The 24,384-nt window shown below is 34.9% G+C and overlaps 2 protein-coding genes and 1 long non-coding RNA gene across 4 annotated transcripts in view; all 3 read right to left on the bottom strand.

Annotated features, from left to right (window-relative positions):
• Window positions 1–2,641: 2,641 nt before the first annotated feature.
• On the bottom strand, window positions 2,642–3,839 carry LOC141350895 (uncharacterized). 2 transcript variants are annotated; one of them, XR_012358993.1, is made up of 4 exons: window positions 3,725–3,839; window positions 3,104–3,197; window positions 2,875–3,006; window positions 2,642–2,779 (listed from the first exon to the last, which is right to left on the bottom strand). It is a non-coding gene; the product is annotated as an uncharacterized lncRNA (long non-coding RNA). The 2 variants fall into 2 exon arrangements; XR_012358992.1 differs by having other exon boundaries at window positions 2,656–2,793.
• A 9,943-nt stretch (window positions 3,840–13,782) lies between these two features.
• The window catches only part of LOC141350837 (Fc receptor-like protein 3), a 29,005-nt gene continuing 18,403 nt past the window's right edge, over window positions 13,783–24,384 (bottom strand). The window contains exon 11 of the mRNA XM_073856661.1: window positions 13,783–13,994. Within this exon, the coding sequence (XP_073712762.1) occupies window positions 13,870–13,994 (125 nt within the window). The 3' untranslated portion in view covers window positions 13,783–13,869. The remainder of the gene's footprint in view (window positions 13,995–24,384) is intronic.
• Window positions 19,558–24,208, bottom strand: LOC129425535 (uncharacterized). The gene is made up of 7 exons (XM_073857596.1): window positions 23,184–24,208; window positions 22,642–22,707; window positions 22,409–22,465; window positions 22,256–22,324; window positions 22,093–22,179; window positions 21,487–21,546; window positions 19,558–21,348 (listed from the first exon to the last, which is right to left on the bottom strand). The coding sequence occupies exons 1-7, from the start codon at window positions 23,233–23,235 to the stop codon at window positions 21,293–21,295; spliced, it is 447 nt and encodes a 148-aa protein (XP_073713697.1). The 5' UTR covers window positions 23,236–24,208; the 3' UTR covers window positions 19,558–21,292.

Genomic DNA, 24,384 nt, shown 5'->3' with positions numbered 1-24,384 from the left:
TAAATATTACATCAATTATGATATATTATGATATAATTATAAATAAGGAATAAAGAATAGCTCAAATGTAGCCGAGATGTATTTTGATGTGCGTTTATAAAACTTGTTATGCGTTAGTAATGTATGACTTTTTCATACAGTATCAAATGGAGTAAAACAACATTTATCGTTGACCGCACATCATAGTGATAGTATTTGTAAATATGTATTACATCAATTTGAAGCTGATGAACAACTGATGTCTGTCACACTTTGGTTTATACCAAAGAACGGAAACTAAAACCACAATGAGCTCAATACCATTTGATATACAGTATATGTACCTGTGAACACAGACATCAGTGATGCTTGAGAAGACAATAATAACTATATCTAGCATTTGTGTTACAGATATAAATATTACCAGAGATTGAGCTTGTTAAAGAGTTTGATGTTTTACTTCTAAACATTTAGACTTGCTTACTGGATTATTCATTGAGTTAAAATTCTCACAGACTTACTGAACAATGAAAGAGAACGTGAGCTTTTGTGCATGTGGACACCACAACAACTTAAGAGGCTTCAAGGTGAACTTTCCACTAAACACCTAAACAGTTCTAGTTAGTCTCATACATTTAGGGGTGGTTTCCCGGACAGGGTTTAGATAGTCCTAGACTAAAATAAATGTAAGAGGTGTCCGAACTAAAAAACAACTTGCGCTGACATATCTTAAAATACATCAGTGCCATTTGTTTTGCCTCAAAATCCACACAAGTAATGTTCTTAGTAAGGCACGTTTGTTAAAACTACTTATATATCATAATTAAACTAAGGCCTAGTCCTGGCTTAAGCTAATCCCTGTCCAGGAAACCACCCCCAATGTTTAACAATATCACGCACCCACTGATTAAATGATTGTTAAATATTTCTAATAATTTGGCATTTTAAATCAATTAATTGTACAAGAAAAAAATATGAAAAAAATATTTTCAAAAAGACAAAAAGAATATAAATTAAATGCATTTATTGAATTTTATATCACAGGGCTGCTAAATGCTTTATTCTGATTGGTTGAGAAATGTTTCGGGGGTTATTCATTATTTATTGATAATCGCAACCAGTCAAATCTTTAAATAACCACCAGAGCAATGTCTTAGTAGTAATGTCTGTGGTAACCATGCAGAATAACTGCCTCCAGTCTTGTAAATTGTTTAAAGAGCACCAATTATGCTAATAAATTAGCACGTTAGCACGTTACTGCAATATCCCATAGTACATACATGTTATTAAAACTTGAACTAATGCATTGTGAGTCTTATAAATTGCTTACATACCTCACCGATTTCCCACTGTCTGGAAAACACTCGGTTTAGTTCCGCCTCCCAAAATGTCTAGTGTAATCAGATTGGTCAGATGACTACTCAACTGTTATTGGTCAGCTGGGTTCGGCGTGTGTTTGAAAGGTTACGCCCCTGACTACGCGTGGGTTTTCCGGATCTGACTGAGAGTCACAGCCTCAGAGGCAACGTAAACAAGCGTTATATTTCTCTATAAACGATGGTGTCTGTACTGCCTTACCACTTCAATCTCGATCCAGAGAGTTCAGAAGGCCGTTACGATATAAACGATCTCCGTCAATGAATGCCATTGGATCTAACATTTTTAGGTGTCCTTAGCTCTGCCAGAATGCTAAACGAAGACAAAAATGTGTTGCAAAGACATCCAAAAGGTAATTATAGCGTACTACATAACTATATGGAAACACCAAATGTAGCACATAGAAAGTATTTGTTGAAATGATAATAAAACTATTTCACTTGTTAACATTATTTTACTATAGTAAAATTTATTATAAAAGACTGCTTACATACTATATTACTGTGCAAACTATATGGAAACACCAAATGTAGCACATAGAAAGTATTTGTTGAAATGATTATAAAACGATTTCACTTGGTAATTTCTACATTATTTTACTATAGTAAACTTTATTATAAAAGACTGCTTACATACTATTTTACTGTGCAAACTATATGGAAACACCAAATGTAGCACAAAGTATTAATTGAAATGAATGTTAGTTCTACATTATTTTACTATGGTAAACTTTATTATGAAAGACTGCTTACTTATAAGTGCTATGTTTTTACTTATTAGGTTTTAAGGAGAATGCAACAGGTTCCAGGGCCTCTTACCTGCGTGATTCATCATCCAGGTTTTGCACAAATTGTCTAAATCCCTGCACACAGAACATTTATTGTACCGACTATAAGCCTTTGAGGCGCAGGACTAGAGTAAGTTTTATTACATTTTTAAACCAATAACACTAAAGTATTATTATAGTAACAAAGTACCCAAAAGAACAAAAGATGTAACTTTAAAGAAAATATAGTAGTCAGTCAAAAGTTTATTTATTACAAATATATATTTAAATGTTAAACAATATACAAATAAACATACCCCTGCACTGAAGATGGCATGCAATCACGTCCTCCTTTGAAGGTCTCTCAAACTGTGATGCCAGGTCCATTGGAATTGGGGTTTCCTTCAGCTTATCTTCAAATACCTCATCAAACACAAGCCTGACCACATTATCCACATAACTGTACAAATATTGCAGTCAATAAATCTTTTGCTTTGATCATTTATTTCCCTACTTCATACATTAAGTTTTTAATTATGAATGTATTTGAAATAAAACATTACTGCTTACAGTATGTCACTTGTGTGTTTTGGGAACATAGCCTTGTACTTTCCCTCTCCTGCTTTTGTTACGACTTGGTGACATTGTAATGGATGGCTGCAAGGTACAACCTGTAAAAATATAAACAAGCAATACATTTATTGTAAAAGTAAATACTACTTTATTTAACAGTTACTAAAATACTTAAATACCTGCACAGCATTCCAATAAATGGGAAAGTCAAATTTTTTGCTGCAAATCTGAAATCTCAGGCTACGGACAGCAAAGGCATCCACTGATGATGGTGATTGAAACATTGTGAAACGATGCTACTGCCTGGGTTCCTATGATTATGCAGAGAAAAAAACTTTGTCATCATCAGTTATACATTGAGGACTGGTAGTGGTTTCACTAGCTAAATACATCATATGTGTTACACACCTTTGTTCCTCATATGCCAGTCTGACTCCTTGTACTGCGTGTAATGATGTTGCATGTTTGCATACAGTGTAGAAGGATGTGTCCAGCTGCGAATCTAGGATATAGACAAATAAAACAAACAAGTATTCAGTCAAAAAGACATATTATAACAATAGAGTACAACGATTATAAATCGTTAGAGTATTCATTAAAACGTTAATGTATTACATGGCCCAACATTAGCAACACACATTATGTGTTTACTTCGTTTCAAAATCTAAGAAAGCTTCAAGTAAAAACAACAGTAAAATACATATAACGTTAAACAAATTATCTGTACTTAGAGTTTCTTGAGTTTGATCATGAGAACAAACTTTACCGGTAGCAGTTTAGTTGGAACAGCAAGTTTGTAAACACGTCTAAATAAACATTGATAAAAAACGATAGTCTGCATAATTCAACATACACGTGTGTAAATATGGTACGTTGTTTATGAAATACATTATTACAACACAAAACAATTAGTTTGCAAGCTTAGCTCTACACATAGATATATCTGAGCTCTACAAGCACATAATGTTAAGCTCCGGTTACTGGTAACGTAACTTACAGTAAAGGCAAATAATAAACATGAATACTTACAGCCTGTGATCCAGAAGTGCACGGTAATCCAACTTTCAGGAGGAGACGTCGCGCAGCTTCGGTTCATGAGAAGCAGTTATTGTTAAAACTCCGTGAACAACTTCTGACTGGATTTGGATTTTTCCGGAACCGTATTAAACATGATGTCCTCTGTGTAAGTCCATAAAGTGCTATTTTGCCCTTGCATCTAAAGAGACAGCGTCTACTCGAGAGATTTAATCGCTTAAACAATGAAACAAGAGTTTGCAAACAGGGTCAAAGCAGGGACTCCCAACCTCCGCCATTTTAGCTCTCTTCTGACTCAGCGCTCTCCACCCCCGTCTTTGAGGGCGTACCCAAGCAAAGCAGAGAGGGCTGAACTATGATAATGTTGGTCTTCTCTACGTCACCAATCCCAGGAAGTAAACTGTTGCCTACAATCCGAGTGTTTTTTGTAGTCCTCGAACGTTAGAGACGATAACTCGCGTCATCGTTTTCTTTGAGGTATGTACTTTTTGAATATCGTTAACGTTAACTCGCGTCATCGTTTTCTTTGGGGTATGTACTTTTTGAATATCGTTAGCATGTACTAATACACACTTACACACAAAAGGATGTTTAAAAATGTGTATCTCATAATAGGTGCTCTTTAAAAAATAATGCACATGCATGCTGTATCTGGACGACACAAATGATAACACAAGAGTTTCAACAGATGCCTTACAGGTTGAGTGAAAGCTGTCTCTGCTCCAGTATTTAATCCCTTATGATGTTGAAAAGCCCTGCTGATGTTAACTGTTGTTAACTGGAGACTCTCCGCAATTTTATCTTTTACTGTTTTAAGTCTGTGTCATTAATGTTAATCAAACAATCCAAAACAAAGATAAAATCATTCTGTAGCTCTAAAAAGTAATAATTATATTAAATTCATAGAATAAAGACAGTGTTATGATTAATTTGATTTGATTTTTGTACCTAATGATAATTTTAGCCCTTACTTAATGTGCAACTTTGTTCTTTTTGTAAAGGTTTGTAATTTCTTTCTTTTTTTAATAAAAAATTGATGAGGGGGGGTAGGGTGACCACATGAGATTGGCTGAAATTCGGGACGGGGGGGCAGGCGTAACGGTGGGGGGGGGGGGTCATCCAATAATAGTTTTATTTATTAATTTTATTTAATAATAAAAGACAATGAATTTCAAACGGAATCAATCATATTAATATAAGTACATATGCATATAAATAAATTGATATAATACGTACACTCTAAAAAAACAAACGGTTCTATATAGAACCAAAACTATTGATTTGAATCGTAACCATAGAAGAACCGTTTTTAGTGCCATATAGCACTGGTGAAGCACCGGTGAAGCACCTGTGTAGAACCATATAGGTGCCATATAGCACCACTATAGCACCACATTTGGTTCTACATAGCACTATATGGTTCTACACAGGTGCTTCACCGGTGCTTCACCAGTGCTATATGGCACTAAAAACGGTTCTTCTATGATTACGAGCAAAGAACCACTTTTGGTGCTATATAGCACCGTTTGTTTTTAGAGTGTATAGTATTTTATACTTTATACAATAATAATTCATACAATAATAGTTTTCTTTATTTTATAATAAAAATAAGAAATTTCAAACTGAAGTTACTGAACTAATCATATTTTTATTAATATAAGTACATATGCGTATACATTTATATAATACGTATAGAAGTATTTTTTTAACAAAATGCCTTGCCTGCCCTCGACCAATCTGACTCCTTCACACGACTGACTGTCACTGCCTGCACTTTCAACTGTCCTCGCGGTTGCTGCAACTTTCGCTCTCTTAATCAACTCTATAAAACGAAAAGGTCCTATTGTCTTTGTGCATATAGATGGATAAGATACATTAAAAGAAACAATACAACGTCAGCATATTTCACGGAGGTTTTAACTGCTGCCAGCACAATGAGAGCCTACAGTATAAAAACAAGATGCTGCAGCCAATGAGCAGCCGGCGGTGGCTGGCTGCAGCCAATGGGCAGCTGGCGGCGGCTGGCTGCAGCCAATGGGCACACGGCGGGGGTTGGCTGCAGCCAATGGACAGCCGGCGGGGGCTGGCTGCAGGATGATTTAACCTCCTCGCTCATGTTTTATCAGACAACTACTACTCAAGATTTTGCTTTAGTATAATTTTCGGGGAAATTAAAGCGGGATTCGGATTAATATTTAGCTTCAGTATGATTTTCGGGACAATTAGAACAGGATTCGGGACGTCTGGTCACCCTAGAGGGGGTCCCCAAAAAATTCTGCTTAGGGCCCCTAAGAGACTCGGGCCGACACTGTTTAAACTCTTAGCAACTGTTATGTTAACAAGCTACACACTCCCATCCGAAGCACATGAGATGAATTAGCTGCCGTCTCCTCTTCTTTGTTTACGGACATGACGTCATCAAGCAAAGATTAATGACTTTTTCAAACTTTTTCCAGACAATACAAAGACACAATGCCTTAAATTGGCAATCATTATTATAATCATAGCATTGTGACTTGGGGAAAGGTAAAGAGATCATTTTAAACACTTTTTCCTAAATATTCAATAACAAATTTTTGTTTATTTTAACTGAAAAAAGTTACAGATTGCAGCTTTAAATGTCCTAATCAGAGGTGGAAAGAGTAATAAAATATTGTACTCAAGTAAAAGTAAAGTTACTTTAATAATATTTTACTTAAGTAAAAGTAAAGTTACTTGTCTAAAAATTAATAAGTCATATTAATTTTACTCAGAGTAAAAGTTACTTTTTTACAGCGGGGAGAGGTGGAGGATTCTAGTACAAAAATGACAAGGGAATATACATCTCAAACTAGTTGTTTTTAATTGTAGGAACATCTTTACAATTAAAGTGCAATAACAAAAAGTTAATAAAATAAAAAGCTTTTTTAAACTAAGAAACATTTATGGAAATGTTTAATGATTTTTACATGTGAGTTATGCACTTTTGAAGGTGGTCAGCAGCTAGTAAATAAGGTTGTAATTGATGTATTGCTGGTAACACATTATTTTATTAAACTATATATAGCTTAAATGAGCATATAATGAGATGAGTGCCATGTCATACTTTTGACACATTTATTGTCTTCTAGCTTCCCTGACCTGGGTACCTGATGTCAGACCTTTATTCTCTCTCTCTTTCTCTCTCTCTCTCTCTCTCTCTCTCTCATGTCTAATGACCTGCGTATTCTCGAGGACGTTCTGAAGTTGTGTTTGACTTGACTCGAAGCTGCTAGACCTCGGAAGATAATGCGCATGGTGTTACAAACGCGCCGTGCAAATGAGCGGTAAAAACCCGGTCGGCAATTTCGTACTCAACAGAGCATGAATCCTACCTTTCATAGGAATGAAACACTCGCTTCGCGTCAGTGGAAAGTGGTCGCTTAAATATGACCAGGGGTTTCTTTCATAAGATTTGAACTTCTGCATTAGCGCGCGCCTGTCTCGTCCGTCTCCATGGTTCTTTTTGCGCGTTCCCCCGCCCATTAATAATCGGTTGCGTGTCTTTATCACCTTGCTTTTTTTTTAATTTACTCAGTAACGTTTTTTTTTTTAAATTTTACTCAGTAACGGATATGATTTAAAATGTAGCGAAGTACAATACTTTAAACAAAACATACTTAAGTAAAAGTAAACGTACAGATTATAAAAACTACTCAAAAAAGTAAAAGTTCACAAAAAAAACTACTCAATTAAAGTAATGTGAGTAAATGCGATTCGTTACTTTCCACCCCTGGTCCTAATATAACTATTAGGACATTTAATCTAAACCTGGATTCATCTAAACCAGGGGTGGGGAACCCTAGTCCTGGAGAGCCACTGTCCTGCAGAGTTTAGTTCCAACCTTAATAAAAAATTAAACACACCTGAAAAATCTAATTTAGGTCTTCAGGATTACTTGGAAATGAAATCAAGGTGTGCTTGATTAGGGTTGGAACTTAACTCTGCAGGACAGTGGCCCTCCAGGACCCAGGGTTCCCCACTCCTGATCTAAACCCTCTCTGTAAAACTGTCCCACTGTCTTCACGTTTTTTGTCTTTAAGCTCCAGGAAGCAAAAGGCACTGTGGCAAGGAACAATCAACTAAATTTTAACACTGATGAACATATTAAACATACATTTGAAATAAAATTGTGGTGCTTGATGATCTAAAATCATGGGATCTGTTAAGAAAATATAAGCTGTTACTTTTCTAAATTAACTGAACTACAATTCTGACAATGAAACAGACAAACACATCTCCAGGGTTGCCAACTTTGGTGATTTGTCAGGAGTGAGATTTCTCCCCAAACATGCGCATGAAGCGGCCTACTGGAAATTTTGGCCGGTGGCCACTGCTGCCACCACCACAAGCCTCTCACCATCTAAACACCAACTACATTAATTTCCAAATGTTTGATGTTTTTGTTTTGATAAGTTTCTTTTTGTTTCTGGCAAGTTTCTTTTTGCTTTGATAAGTTTCTTTTTTTCTGGCAAGTTTCTTTTTGTTTTGATAATTTTCTTTTTGTTCACTGTTACTTTGACTATTTGATTTATTATGTGATTGTTATAATCAGGGCATTGCTGAAAGAGAGCTGAAAGTTCATCAAGCTCCCCTGAATAAAGTATGGTTGATTAACTAAGGCCATAATCTATGATGTGCATGAGTGAAGACTATACATGGCATTGCATTTATTCTACTTTATCAACTCATGATCTGATTCAATAGGTTGTGTTAGAAAACAGAGGTTAATACACAGATGAGGTTAATACATGGTATGTTTTTTGTTTGTTTGCATAAAACACAGTGAAAAAAACAATGCATGGTGCTTATATTCAGGAAATTACTATATATTTGGCCTTTAGAATGGTCCATTACCCTCCTGTCTGAGAATTTTGCTTTGGCGAATATTTACATGTTTATTATCTAGGTCAGGTGTAACAAATAATCATCTTTGAGCTTACCTGCTGTAAGATATAATGTAAGGCTACATTTTAAACTTCTCACATTTGATTTGATTTTACTGTCTGTTAATGAAGAAGTAATTTTAGTAAAAGTCGTTCAGGAAATCCAAATTCCATAAACCTTAAAACTTATTTCAATAGAAGAGCTCAACACTAAGATTTTTTTGTCAAAAAAGTACTTTATTTAAATGTAAATATGGATTAATCCTTCTTAACAAAGTTACAGAAGTTACAGACAAGACAAGTGAGTGATTTTCTCTTCTTTTGTTTAACTTTAATGACTTCTACAGGTATACTGTTTATTAGGCAGGCTTTAGACAGAATGCAATAAAATGTTTACATTCGGTTAAGACATAATCAGATGTTTACCAAGATACTCACTAAGACAGCTACATTTACAAATGTTAAGTGAATTTGTTCGTTTAAGCCAAACGACAAACATGGGCTTATTTAAACGCTGTGCACTCGCGCTACTGGTGGATGAAGCGTTGTGCCGCGCACGATGCGTCGGGTTTTCAAGTTCAAGGCAGTAAATCTAATCATTATACAGTATAATAGTCAGCGTTTGATTACTTAAATCTTTCTTGCACTTCCACTTTCTGAGGAATCGCGTAGCTGTCCTCCTTTGAGTTTCACCTATGTCTGTGATTCGATTTGTCATCTGGGAAGCAATTTGACTTTATCTTCCTAATGGGGCGCAGCACAAACCTGTTGGCTTGTGACATCACACAACCACGAGATCGATTAAAATGCATACTGAGTCATTTACTGTTGAATCGCTGTGCGAAGACGTCACATGCAGAACGAGCGCTGAGCTTTGGGTTAAATAAGACGAAGACCTCCATGTTGTGTACGACCATGCACATGAAAAAAATACAGCAGAGAAGAATGTCTATTTTAGCGCAATATTTCTTGTTTGAGTGTTAGAGCGTGAGATTGAGTCTGAATTCGTGACTGTCACGCCAGATGCATGAGAGTTGGCAACCCTGCATCTCAGAGAGCAACAAGAAGCATAGAGATGAGAAAACCACATCCAAAATATCATAGCAACCATCTTACAACAGCCTAGAAACCACATAGCAGCTCACTAAAAGTCACATGCAACCACAACAAAGAAAGTTTCCAACAGTTTCAGTCACATTTAATCAGCAGAATATCATGAAGAAATGACAGAAAAGTTGTCAGGTAACATTAAAAAGACAAAAATGACAAATAATGATTGTGCATCAAACTGATTGTTGTAAGGAGAAACTAAGAGATGAAAAAGCTGCTGGAGTTCATAATCATCATCATCATCCTCTAAAAATGTACAATAATCATTTCATGACTGTTTGATGTTTACAATCAGATTGTGTTTAACTCATAGGGGCAGTTTCCTGGACAGGGATTAGCTTAAGCCAGGACTAGGCCTTAGTTAATTTGGGATATTTAAGTCATTTTAAAAAGCATAATTTATAAATAAATATTACTGGTGTGTGCATCTTCAAACACAACAATTGCACTGATATATTTTAAGATATGTCAGAGTCAGTTGTTTTTAATCAAGACAACAGTAACATTTAAGTTATTCTGGGACAAGGCTTAAGCCCTGTCTGGGAAACCGCCCAATATGTATGTAGTATATATTTTATTGTCCCCTTAGGGAAATTATTTTTCACATTTCCATAACAAACGCTTTTTTGTAACATAAAACATACAATGGTGACTCATAGCGCATCTTCTTTACTCTCATTTGTTTACAGATTCTCTCAGTTTGATAAACTTTATTCAACTAACACAGACCACAAAACCAAACACCAGATGTAAGAGATCATGATTCAGAGAAATTAATGAATGAGGAAAAGCAAACTTCTTACTTTCTTAAAGGGAAATAAATGTGTTGAGTAGCAACAGTTTTATCAGATTAATGAAGGATATTCATTAGGTTCACATTGACCGGCAACTTCTCTAGCTATTTCCGGTGTGACGCAAGAGTATGTCCCAAAATACGATTCCGGTGCACCTACGTGGACTCTCATCAAGGGTCCCTAAAGTCTGGACTACATGATGTCATCAAAGTATGGACTCTGAGGAGGACCACAAATCTGGAGTGTGCCATTTGGGACAGGGCCATTGCTGCAGTAGAGGAGGCTGCAGTTTCAGGACTGCAGTTCTGTTCTAAGACCATGGTGACAGCGCCATCTTTGGGAGAGCTGACAAACTTCAACCAATGCAGTATTTCACCAAATACTAATACTTTTTCCAAATGTTCAAGAGCTCCATGTTGAGCTTAAGCTCATTATCAGGTAATATAAAAAAATGTAATAATATGCTGTGGCTATCTTAACCAGTTATTTCAAAGGGTTGAGAGAAGACACAAAACAAATGAATCTAGGGGGAAGTTTCAAGATAATATATGTATTTAATACAAAAATATATAATAATATACAGACAACTATAACAACAATAAGAATATTACAACACTAAAACAAAATTAAAATATAGGCCTATTTGCCCATCTTTAATACAGTACAGCTTTATGGAGTCCTAAGATTGAGACAATAAGGTATTTAACTCTGTAATTACATATTTATTGAAAATATTTCATATTTATTGACCTCCAGTCCCAATGGAAAGACACTAGGCATATATTGCTGCCCATTATAAATGTCACAACCTGAAGGACACTGAATGATCACTTGAGCACACATGATAAACCATAAACATATGAAATATCAGTCTTAATACTAGTAATGTTCATATTACGGTCATTGTGTACTGTTCAAAGGTTTGGTTTGGACAAATTGTATTTTAATGCATAGGCAATAAGCATTGTTTTTTTAAACGTATGTCAATAAAGCCTCTTTAGAGATATAAATAGATGCATTTGTGACTCACAACATTTCCTGATCCCTAAAGATATTTTAAGCTTGGACTGTGTACTGTATGTAACATTACCTGCAGTACAGTAGCCACAAAGACCCCTGTCATACACCCGGCACAATGCAGCACAATGCAAGTGTTTTTTGCTAGTTTCAGCCCAGCGCAGTTATCTAGCGTCACGTTCTTTATATAGCAAATGTATTAGCTCCAATTTGGCGTTGACCAACTAAAACCTGGTTTAAAGTCAATGGCGCAATATTGTTTGTGTTATTTAAAGAGAGCGTCAGTAAAATGCGCAAAGCAAAGTACAAAAAAATTCCTTCTTTTAAAAAATAAATAAGAGACTAAATTAACATGCACAGAACATATGAAAAACAAAGCAATGTCCAATTTCTTTTTATTTTCACACATCACAGTAAATATATTGCACTGACTTTATAGTACAATGAGCATTAATTATGCAGTTTCTCATTGTGATTTGCACTTGTGGTGAGGCCACCTCACCATAACAAGAGTTTTTTTTTTTTTTGCCACACATCATCACACATCAAATCAAGGCTAACCACACTCGGGTACATTTGAAAAGTTTGGTTCTAAAACGAGATAACTCTTTTGATAACATTTTTCAAAAATGAAAATGAAAAGTTTTTTTTTAAATGTGCATTCAAATTAATATCAATCAAACTGCAGTTTTGTTTTGATTTAAGCCTTCATACCTAAAAATACAACTAAGTAGCACAATAAAACACAATAAAACATGATAACATAATAAAAAAACATGTTTTGACAAAAAATATCTCGGAACCAAACTCTTCATTTCTAACTAGCATGCATCTCACTCAGCATCTTACAAACAGCAACAAAGAAAACATGCTTATACTTAAATTAAGTCATATCTGAATTAATAAATTGTATGAAAAACAACACTGATGGTTAAAAACTCATAATTACATTAAAGGGCACATGGCATGAACATTTCACATTATAAGGTTTTTTTACATTAATATGAGTTCCCCCGGCCTGTTTATGTTCCCCAATTGCTTAAAAACGGTGATAGGTGTAAACTGAGCCCTGTGTATTCTGCTCTGCCTTTGAAAAAAGTCAACTCAGGTGAGCCGTTCAGGAATGTACCCCGTTATGTCGTCAGAAGGAGCAAAGTTACTCGCCTTTCTCTGCTTTGCCTGTTTAGGGCATTTGGCCATAGGATAGAGAGTAGAGCCACCGTACCGTAAGCGTGCCCTTGTTTTTCATCGAGAGACATTGAGGGAAGCATAACATTTGCTCTGTGTTTGCTGGAGAAAACTTTGAGGAACAAGCTACAGGTCGACGCTGGATTTGCAGAGAGACTACTTTAAAAAGCAATGCGTTACATCAATATTGGATCCGAGCAGAATGGCGCAGCAAACTTATGTGGGTAAAACACTTTAGTACTATCAGTGGCTGCGGTGACTTCTCTTCCGAGAGTCCAAATCGTTGTGTTATGTTACACACGCCTGAAAAGGATTAATAAAATACTTGCAAGACACTCACTTAACAGTAAACTCTGATTACACATGAGTATTGAAAGCTAGTTTGACTACAAAAAATCCAATCATAGCAGTGTGGGTGTTTACTACCAAGTTGTCAATGTGGCCCGTTCATCAAAACCAAGAAATTAAACCAGGGTACACAATAGTCGATTACTTATGGCTTTTGATGTTTTAGGATTTATAAATCACGTGAATGTCATGAGTAGACCGCAGACAACAGTATAAAACAATAAAAGTCATGTGCCCTTTAAAGAATAGAGATTTGGGAAAAAAGTAGAATGTTAAAAAAGGTTTATTTATCATCAAAACACAATAAATTGTCTATGAAATTAATTTTTAGCTAAAAATAAACTTTAAATATCCTGTTTCACTCACAAACGTCATATTATAGAAGTTAAGAAAACAATTACAAACTCGCTTTAACAAATGAATCATACTAAAACTACAACACTCTCACTCGATCATGTGAATATAGGAGTGACTCCTGTATCACATTCACACTCATATCAATATTAAAGGGATTCACTCCAGAATTCATATGTGATTGTCACTCATATTGACTGCAGTTAATCAGTTTGTGAATGTGTTATTGAGAGATCACAGACTGATGCTTCACTGCACTCACAACACATTTATATCAGATTGATGTTTCATCTTCTCTTACTGCATATTGCAACTGATCTTCAACAGATGAAACTGTTAAATACACACAAAAACAATTATTGAGATTAACTGGATGTTAGATTATGTTGTTTAGTTGTAATAATAAATAAAGCGACCTAATAAATCAGACAAATAATTCACCTCTCAATCTGTAGCATTTGAAAACCAGCACGACTGTCACTAACAGATATGGACAAACTGCCAGCAGAAAAGTGATCATGTTGAAGCTACGTGTCTTCACCTGAGAAGCTGCTAAAACTGAAACACATGTTATCATGCAGTATCTGATTAACAACAAACAAAATCTCTTAACATCATTTCTATAGACTCTCACCTCTGACTGAGATCCAGCTCTTTGTAGACTTTCCTTTCTCTGGGTGTTTACAGTAGTAGAAACCCTCATGTGACTTTGAGACTGTAGGGATGATCATCATGTCTCCTGTAGTCTGATTTTGCACCACTGATCCATCTTTATAAAATTCAGCTGTGAGGTTAGAGGGGTTTTTATCTCGATATAAACAGCGTAGAGTCAGATTATCTCCTTCAGTCACAGGATGAACAGGACTGTCCAAAATCACAGCATCTACAAAACAGAATAAATGACTAATGATTATAAAAATACATTCTGAGATAATAAAAATAATAAATATTTCAAGGAATAAATTATGCTTTATTTCCTTGCTTTATACATTATTTTCAAATGTCAAAAAATGCATAATATTTTTGATGACACATTACGTTTTAGGTCAAATTTATATGAATTTTCTCCACAAATTTCACCAGTTTATTATTGGACAAAAATATTATTTATTAGTCTTAAATTGTCCTCGTCATGGTAATATGTTACTGATTGCTGCTATTATGTTATTTTATTTGTTGTTGTTTTGATTTGTATATCTGTTCATATTTTTGCTTGTTGTATTATTTTATACAATGTATTATTTGTTGTTGTTCAGTGCTTTGAGGTCTATATTTAATGGCACTATAGAAAAGAAAGTTTATTATTAATATTATTAATGAAAACAATAGAGATGGAAAACTATGAAGAGGGATGTCTTTATTATTTAAAACTGAAGTATTTTAGTAAAACTATTACAAAACACTGCTCTGATGTACGGGGATCCATGCAGCATACAAGAAGCAACAAAAAAATTTGATAAGTGACAAAAGGTTGAAATGACTGTGACACCATCTTCTAATGAACAGGTTTGACTACTTTGGTCAATTTTGTTGGCACAAATCTTAAAGTTACAGTATATAATGTTATTCTACTAATTGTGTGTTTCTAGTTTTATAGCAACAGTTTGGGCAGGACTCTTTTCTATTCAAACTTGATAATGCCCCTGTGCATAAAGCAAGGTTTAAAAAGAAATGATAAAGAACTTGTTTGCAAATTAAGCCCAGAACTGAAACCGGCGGATTAACTGTGGTATGACAAACATAGCCAAACCAATCAATAACTTAAACATGAGTACAGTCATTTAGTATAAGATAAAGGCCCTTCTATAACAAAGATGAAAGAAATTCTTTAACATCATACTGCACCATTAAAATTTGTTTAGATTAGATTTACTGGGAAAGATAGTTTATTAGAAGAGGGTGTCTCAATACTTTTGTCTATTCTGTACTGTATGTCAAGATAAGCAGTTCTAACTATACAGTGAATCAACAACTTAAATAACATGCTTTGCTGCTAGTACAGTAAATTGTATGTAATATCTTTTAAATGACAATGCCCTGCCTGGCCACCTTAACAAAAAAGTTCCTGGACACACCCCTGGTTTCGAATCTGTTTATATGATGATAGCATGTTCATGTCAAGCCCTCAAATTTTAAAACTTCGCTATGGTTTGCGGTTAAGGTTGGGGTATAATATGTTTCTGGAAGATTTAACAATCATGAAATCGTACATTTGAGTACTTAAATATTTAGACTGAGTCATGAAAAATCTAGTTGTTAAAAATGGACCTCATTACCCAAACTCATAAAAGTAGTTGATTAAAGCCTATTGATTTCCCCAAAACTCCTCATTGTTTCAACTTATTTCAAACCAAAAAAATATAAATTAAAATTTTGAAAAATTATCTAACAGCGGCCAAAGCCTCGTTGGCTGGTTCATACATTTATTTAAAATAGTTTGTACCTGATTTGTAATATTTATGTTAGATAACTTAAATTTAAAACATAAAGGTCTGGTTTTGCAAACAAGGCTTAGCTAAAGCAAGGACTAGGCCTTAGTTGAATTAAAATGATTAAGCTTGTTTTATAAACATGCCTTTTGAAAAAGACATTACTGATCATGTGTATCTTGAGACAAAAGTGGCACTTGATCTGTCAGTGCAAGTTATTTTCAGTTGAGACAGCTCAAACATGTGTTTTAGCCTCATGCCTTGTATGTGAAACTATAGACGGTTTCAGCAGTAACAACATAAACAAGGGGCTGTCCCGGTAAACTCCGGTAAGAATAAATAACAACAAAGTACTTTAAATGTAGTTTATTTATATAACAAGCCAAAAAACAACACATAGATTACCTAGGAAACCAAAACATTTGTTATTTTCGACGAGGCATTCAAGAGATCAGTTAAGCAACTAGTGAGACCATTAAAAAAACAAAACCGGAAGTAAAGTTCGGATCCAGACGTGTATCACGTGGGTCCGATCAAACCGTCTATAGGATGGAAAATTGTAAAGGAGAAGAATGGCACAGAAAAAAAACTTCTAAATCTTCTTTACTGATTCAGTTAGTGATGTTTACATCATTACACCTATAGGTGGCGATCAGTGATCATCAGTTAGGATCCTCTTTTGTAAAACTATATGGTATAACATTGCTTTCATTTTCAGAATGCTGTTGTGATATTTTCTTTATAAGCAATAATCACAGCAGGTAGCTTTTATGTGTTATGACAGAGATCATAAAGATGGTTCATCATTACTGAATATTCAGTGTCTCCAAGGGACAAACCCAGAGTTTTGGGATTTTAAGCAAATCTTGTCCCATCTTCAGGATCTGACACTGAGGTCATGGTCTCTCTTTCCTCAGTAGAAATTTCTAAACTGCACATTTACAGGAAGATAATGTTGAGTAGCTTTAAAATGATAAACTGGTCTGAACAGTAAAGAAAACGCTTCTGCAATAAAGCTGACAAATGCTGGCCATGTTTCTAGCTCACAACAGGTTTTTATAAATGTGTGAAATAAAGCCGTTCAGATAAGACTTTTGATTTAGGATTAAAAAATGCCCAGGTTTCATTTCAAAAGATTTTTTGTTAAAAAGCTTAAATTCTCCTAAATGCTCACTTTTAAATCTATATTTTTTCTTTAATATAAATATCAAGATTTCATTTAAAGTAACAATGGGAGAATATCCACAGAAGTTTGAGATCACATATGTATGTCATGAACAAAGCGTTTCAGTGAGGAACAAACAAAGGTTTTATTTTTTAGTAGCCTAGTAGGAGTACAAAGGCTACAACTTCTAAGAAAACATGACTTGAAGAAAGTCGAGTACATCTGAATGTTGAATGAGCGTTTTTCACAGTTTTGAAAATATCACACAGCGTTTCATTTGTCTGGGTTAAGATGTTTGCAAGGCACGGACAGACTTGATTTTGGCAGCATGTTCACTTCACACCATAAGAATGTGTTGCTTTAGTTTGCTTTAACAGTCTTTACTGTAAAAACCTAACAAGTTAACTGAGGATTTTCACCTTAATTTGAGTTTGTAACTGTACTGTAAATGTCAACCTGTTATTATTTAAAATGAGTTGTTAATAAATGTATTCCTTACATTTATGTGTACAGTTTAAGTCGAATTTACTTAATCTACACATTTAGCAAAGCTTGATCTGCTGTCTTAGTGTTGTAGTCAAGACCACCTAAACCGAGACCAAGTCATGACCAAGACCAGGACAGGCAGACACAGAGACGAGACAAGACCAAGACTTTAAAGGGTCGAGACCAAGACCAAGACAGGCTGAGACCGAGACCAAGTCAAGACCAAGACCAGTGCAAAGCACTGCATTAAAACACTTATGATAAAATGTGGAATATGCATATGATTAGGCACTTCTTGTCTGTGTGTGTGTGTGTGTGTGTGTGTGTGTGTGTGTGTGTGTGTGTGTGTGTGTGTGTGTGTGTGTGTGTGTGTGTGTGCCATGAGAGAAGTTGATAAAATAATCAAAGCCATTGCAGATATGTGGGAATTTATCTTTGTCTATAAGCAAATAAAAGTGAACAAACACTAAAGAGCTGAAATCAACTTAACCATTTATTTTGAACTGTCTTTCCATGGCTTGCCATCCACTTAAATGCAGGTGCTTTTAGTAATAACATTTGAAAAATTTTAATTGGGAGAAACTTAAACAATGCTTAAACAATGCCAACATCATATGCCAAACCTGAATAAACTGCATAAAATGAATGATAAAAAATAAATTTGTGATGTGCCATCAGTTGTGGTCTTGACCGATCTTGAAATAAAATTCTGAGTCCTCTTTGTCTGAGTAAAAATGTGTTCGATTCCAAGACGAGACCAAGACCTTTAAAAAGTGGTCTTGAGACTCGAGACCGGTCTCGAGAACTACAACACTAACTAGTCTCTTTATTATTTTTTTATTTGATACACAACTCGTACATTATGAAGCTCAAAATAAGATTAGTAAGTCAGAAGAGACTGATCTCGGTACAGGCACCAGCACAGTTATTGCTCATTGAATGAGGAAACAACATACGGCCATCTTGTAACCATAACAAGCCTGAGCACAACAAGCAACACTCTTTTGCACATTGACAACCACAAAGCTAAAACATATTACAAACTCTTTTAAATCTTTAAGAAAAGTTAAAATGTAACAAGAAAGTATTTCTCTTTGCTGAAAAACACATAAAAACATTTAATTTCAAAATGTATTGTCTTAATGCAGCCACATGCAAAGCATGCTGGGAACTGGAAAACCTCTGCCAGTTTCTTCAATGCTACTTTAAAACAACAAGAATCATTCATGGCACAACTAAAATTGATAAAAAAATGAGTGAACACGATAAAATGAAAAATCCTGTTGAATTAAGTTGTTTAAGTAAAGTGAAGGGGCACTATGGTTTATATAAAACTGCACCGACTTTATCTTATTTTTGGGCTTGTGTTTTATTGTTTGTAGTCTTGTTTCGTGTTTAATTGTTGCTTTATTCTGTACAATATATTCCATGCAGCACTTTGTTCAACTTCGATTGTTTTTTAAATGTGCTATATCAATAAACATTGTATTGTGTTGTGTTGTTTTAAGTATGACTTAAAGGAGAAAAAATTTAAGACAGGTCATCACAGACACACACACTAATGTTGAAACAAACAGAAATAATTATAGTGTGAGAGAAAGTAGGCCTACTGTATGATAAGTAAGAAATATTACTTACTTCACTTACTTTCATATGTATAAAAATAAATGCAAAACAAGATGTAAAAGCTGATAAGTTAAAAGAAACTACAGACACAGATGGTGTTAAGTTTCATATTTATTCTCAGAAACTGTGAAGTGAGAATGACTATGAGCATCAGTATGAAGAGAACTGTAACATGAATATAGATTTGAAATACAGTAAACATCAGATAACCTATAACTTGAATAAAAAGATGTGCATAGATTTCTACATAACACAACTGCAACCTCTAGCATAACACATTTTAACTTATAACAGTATATAAAAAACATTTGTTCACAATTAGGCAAGAAGACAGAACTAAAAGCATAATCATAGTGGTTAAATTTTTACAAAAATCTTTACTTAACTATTGCATAGTTATTAAAGTGAATAAAAAACTTCAGTAATATGTACACCCACCTAAAGGATTATTAGGAACACCATACTAATACTGTGTTTGCCCCCCTTTCGCCTTCAGAACTGCCTTAATTCTACGTGGCATTGATTCAACAAGATGCTGAAAGCATTCTTTAGAAATGTTGGCCCATATTGATAGGATAGCATCTTGCAGTTGACGGAGATTAGTGGGATGCACATCCAGGGCACAAAGCTCCCGTTCCACCACATCCCAAAGATGCTCTATTGGGTTGAGATCTGGTGACTGTGGGGGCCATTTTAGTACAGTGAACTCATTGTCATGTTCAAGAAACCAATTTGAAATGATTCGAGCTTTGTGACATGGTGCATTATCCTGCTGGAAGTAGCTATCAGAGGATGGGTACTTAGTGGTCATAAAGGGATGGACATGGCATTTAAACGATCCCCAATTGGCAAAAAGGGGCCCAAAGTGTCCCAAGAAAACATCACTCACACCATTACACCTCCACCACCAGCCTGCACAGTGGTAACAAGGCATGATGGATCCATGTTCTCATTCTGTTTACGCCAAATTCTGACTCTACCATCTGAATGTCTCAACAGAAATCGAGACTCATCAGACCAGGCAACATTTTTCCAGTCGATAACTGTCTAATTTTGGTGAGCTTGTGCAAATTGTAGCCTCTTTTTCCTATTTGTAGTGGAGATGAGTGGTACCCGGTGGGGTCTTCTGCTGTTGTAGCCCATCTGCCTCAAGGTTGTGCGTGTTGTGGCTTCACAAATGCTTTGCTGCATACCTCGGTTGTAACGAGTGGTTATTTCAGTCAAAGTTGCTCTTTTATCAGCTTGAATCAGTCGGCCCATTCACCTCTGACCTCTAGCATCAACAAGGCATTTTCGCACACAGGACTGCCGCATACTGGATGTTTTTCCTTTTTCACACCATTCTTTGTAAACCCTAGAAATGGTTGTGCGTGAAAATCCCAGTAACTGAGCAGATTGTGAAAAACACAGACCGGCCCATCTGGCACCAACAACCATGCCACGCTCAAAATTGCTTAAATCATCTTTCTTTACCATTCTAACATTTAGTTTGGAATTCAGGAGATTGTCTTGACCAGGACCACACCCCTAAATGCATTGAAGCAACTGCCATGTGATTGGTTGATTAGATAATTGCTTTAATGAGAAATTGAACAGGTGTTCCTAATAATCCTTTAGGTGAGTGTAATATGTCAATATAATCACTATACAGAAGATGACGACTAGAATAGACCCTCAGGCTAACTCAAGGCCTAATTCTGTCTAAAGTATTACATTATTCCTACAACATTAACTAAATATAAATGAGCAACCTGACATATAAAGTAATGTTTTCTTTAAACTTTTTAAACCAAGACATAATAATAATTAAAAACATTTTTTTTACTCTTCAGGTTTAGATGACTGTTACTGTAACTGGCAAAGGCCAAAATCATCATATGACACTTCAGTAGATAAGATGAGAAGGAATTTTATGGCTGTAAATAACTAGCTACCATATGAATATCACCCATCAAACAAATAAAGATCAAGTCGACATATAAAAATATAACTCTCATAACCCTCATATTTCCATTCATTGTACAGTATATTCTGCTTTTTTACAGTTTTAAAGTTTGATGCTATTAGAGAATCAAAGATTTGCAATCATTTAGGTTTGTACTGATGATATGAAATATTAGTAAATTTATTCATTTCTTTATTCATATGGGCTTCAATTTAATCTGAGCATAAGTCACATCATCAGATCCAGAAGCAACTGAAAAAAACAACAACAAATTAATGCAAAAACTAAAATTAGTTTAAATCATTCAGTAGTTATTTTTATTCCTAAACACTGAATGATGCTCATGCTGTTTTCACTTTTGTTTATTATTTTTTATTATTATGATCTTACCTTTACCACTTTTCTTGTTCACTTGAGCGTAGAGAGCATCACCACCTTCACTGATAATCCCTAAAAAAAGCCAAGCTGCTGAGTTGGGGAACTTCATTAAAAGCAACCTAACATTTCCAGTTTGTTTCAGAATTTTCTGTAAAAATTACAGTATTACTGTCAGCTGTCTGCCAGTAACTTACTGTAGATTTAAATGTATGTTATTTATTGGCAACAGTTTGCTCAAAGTTAAATGAACATAAAACATTAATAAGTCTTTGTCTTCACAAAATGAACTATAAAATAACAGCCTCATTTTCTGGGAAACAAACAAACAAAAAACAGAAAAAGATTGATGAGGATTTCTGGTTTCTGGTTCCCAGAATGCTTTGCCTGAGGCTGTTATATTATAGTTTTATTCTGTAACGAAAAAGACTTGTTAATGTTCAATCTTCATTTAACTTTGATCAAACTGTTGCCAGTAACATACATTTAAATCTACACTAATTTACTGGCAACCAGCTGCATAATAACAGCAAAAAAAATTACGGTGAATAAACAGCTCTGGAAAGTTTGTATAATAATGAATAATGGCAATTTAAAAAGTAATTTAAAAACTTTATTTACCTTTCTTTTCTTTCTTTTTCTTCATTTCTTTCTTAGGTTTCAGTTCAATATCAGCATAAGTAACATCAGCGCCTTCACATGCATTTTCTACAATGAAAAATAAAGAAATGATAAAGAGTTTTCTCCTCTCAGTCTTTAGTTTTACTCTTCTAGTTGTTTTTACCTTTCTTCTTGAGTTTTTTCTTGAAGCTGACCTGTGAATAAAGGACATCACTGGGGCCGGCCTGAGTCACTGAGAAAGGAAAATATTTTGAATCTTAATAAAAAACATTTTATGAGATGAACAACATTAAATGACATCAAAACTGTGCATTACCTGCGCTTGTGTCTTTATAATCTGTTATATCAACAGCATCATAAATATGAGCATCTCCTGTAACGAAGGAAAAAATAATAAATAGTTTCAAGAGATAATCTATAAATGCTTTATATCTTATGAAAGAAAGTCTTTATAGAAATAGTATTTAACATGTTGACATTAACTAAAAAATAAAGTAAAATATTTCATATGACTATAAATGCATGTGATCATAATGAATGTAGACTGACCAGACTGCAGTGGATCGTCTTCACTTTGTTTCTGATCTGGTGTTTGACGGATGTTCTGACTAACAGCTGAGGATGACAGAGAGACTGTTTTAACAAAAATTAAAGGTGAAGTTTGACATTTTTTGTGGCTCTAAACAGGCTATCCTATCACTTCAACATGACCCTAACATCTTCCATTGTGAGGACAAACATAAAACAACTCATAGGTAGTGTCACACCTTGAGCAAAAAGTAGACGTGAACGGTCAAGTCTAAAGAAAAAGCTGAATTACAAGTGAAGAAAGCTTTTCAATATGCTTAGAAGCTTATAAACATTATAGCTCAGTGATCTGGCATTAAGATACAACGTTTAGTTTCATTACATAGGTTTACATGACCTTTATTATCTTTACTTTTATTATTTACAAATTAGATATCTCTATATATTGAACTGTTGTGTGTGCTAGATAGTGTTTGAACATCACAGATATCACAAACTTCACCTTTAAGGTTTGTGCATGCAAATGTGTCACATTTAATTCTGAAAGAGCAGAAGATTCAAACCTTTTCTGTTTTTGTAGATCACCAGGATGAACAATAAAATGATCAAAAACATGACACTCAGTCCAGCACCCACTCCATATATCAAACCACGAGACAGAAAACTCGAGGCTATAATGAGATGTGAAGAGATACTTTCTTATATATTACAAAGCACTTTTAAATGCTTGATTCTGATTGGCAGCATCATTCCAAGGTTTGTTCTTTTCAGATAACTACCGTTCAAATCTAATAACACACGGCTGCAAATAATTTTGACAGGCACAGTTTAATATTACACAAAAATAATAAACATATATGACATTATATTTACAAATGATTAAACCAAAACATGTGTTTATGACATTTGAACATGTTGTCTTATCTCAAAAACGTCAGTAAACAGATTTTCCTCGTTGGAGGTCTGCATTCATTAAAAATGAGCAAATAAAATATTTAAAATCAATATTTAATGTTCCTCACCTTACTTTTGTAATAGCTGATGAATAAGTGGGATAATGTACAGTTACACAGTACCAACATATCTCTATCTTAATCTTTAGCGTACCTTTTTTTTGCGTTCCGGAACTTCTAGATGTTGCCGGTACTGTGCCTTTCAGCCAAAGTGTCAGGGAATAGGTAATTAATAGTAATGACATCACAATAAAGGGAGGGGGCACTAAGTGCATTATTTGACTTATCTTTCATCTTGAAATTCATCCAAATAAAAGCCTTTCTTATCTAATTTCAAAACCCAGCAGTAGCTACTATATATTAGCCTGGCTTCAGAAGGGAACCAAAAGGATGTGTGTATCAGAACTTCACCTGGATAAACACTGTCTGTGAGCAAACATGCCCCCACAGTTTAGCAGTCTGCTGTAGCAGCAGCACAAGCTGCGGTTTTAACAATAACGAGACCATGAATGGACAGTACCATCTGAACCTAATACCTGTTTCATGAGGTAAACATCTTTTGAATAAATATATTTTGTTTTATCCTTTGTCTTTTGGAAATGTTAATGCTTCAGTGTAGTAGATTACAAGTGAAATAATTTACTATTTAATGCGATAAATGTATCCCCAAAGCCCTAATCTTCTACCTCTGAAGCACTCACCGTCTCACGGACGTGCGCGCACACACACACGCACGCACGCACGCACGCACGCACGCTCGCACGCACGCACGCACGCACACACACACACACACACACACACACACACACAC

This window comes from Misgurnus anguillicaudatus, chromosome 19, assembly GCF_027580225.2.
Source record: "Misgurnus anguillicaudatus chromosome 19, ASM2758022v2, whole genome shotgun sequence".
In the NCBI taxonomy this organism is placed as follows: Eukaryota; Metazoa; Chordata; class Actinopteri; order Cypriniformes; family Cobitidae; genus Misgurnus; species Misgurnus anguillicaudatus.
Note: the sequence above shows the minus strand (reverse complement) of the source record. Positions and strands in the feature narration are given on the sequence as shown.

Excerpts from the sequence above, each read along its gene's own strand:
- LOC129425535 (XM_073857596.1), bottom strand. The coding sequence starts at position 23,235 with ATGTTTTTGATCATTTTATTGTTCATCCTGGTGATCTACAAAAACAGA. Across the intron at positions 22,466-22,641 it reads AGACGATCCACTGCAGTCTG|GAGATGCTCATATTTATGAT; the intron begins GTCAGTCTACAT and ends CCTTCGTTACAG. Across the intron at positions 22,180-22,255 it reads GAAAAAACTCAAGAAGAAAG|AAAATGCATGTGAAGGCGCT; the intron begins GTAAAAACAACT and ends TTTTCATTGTAG.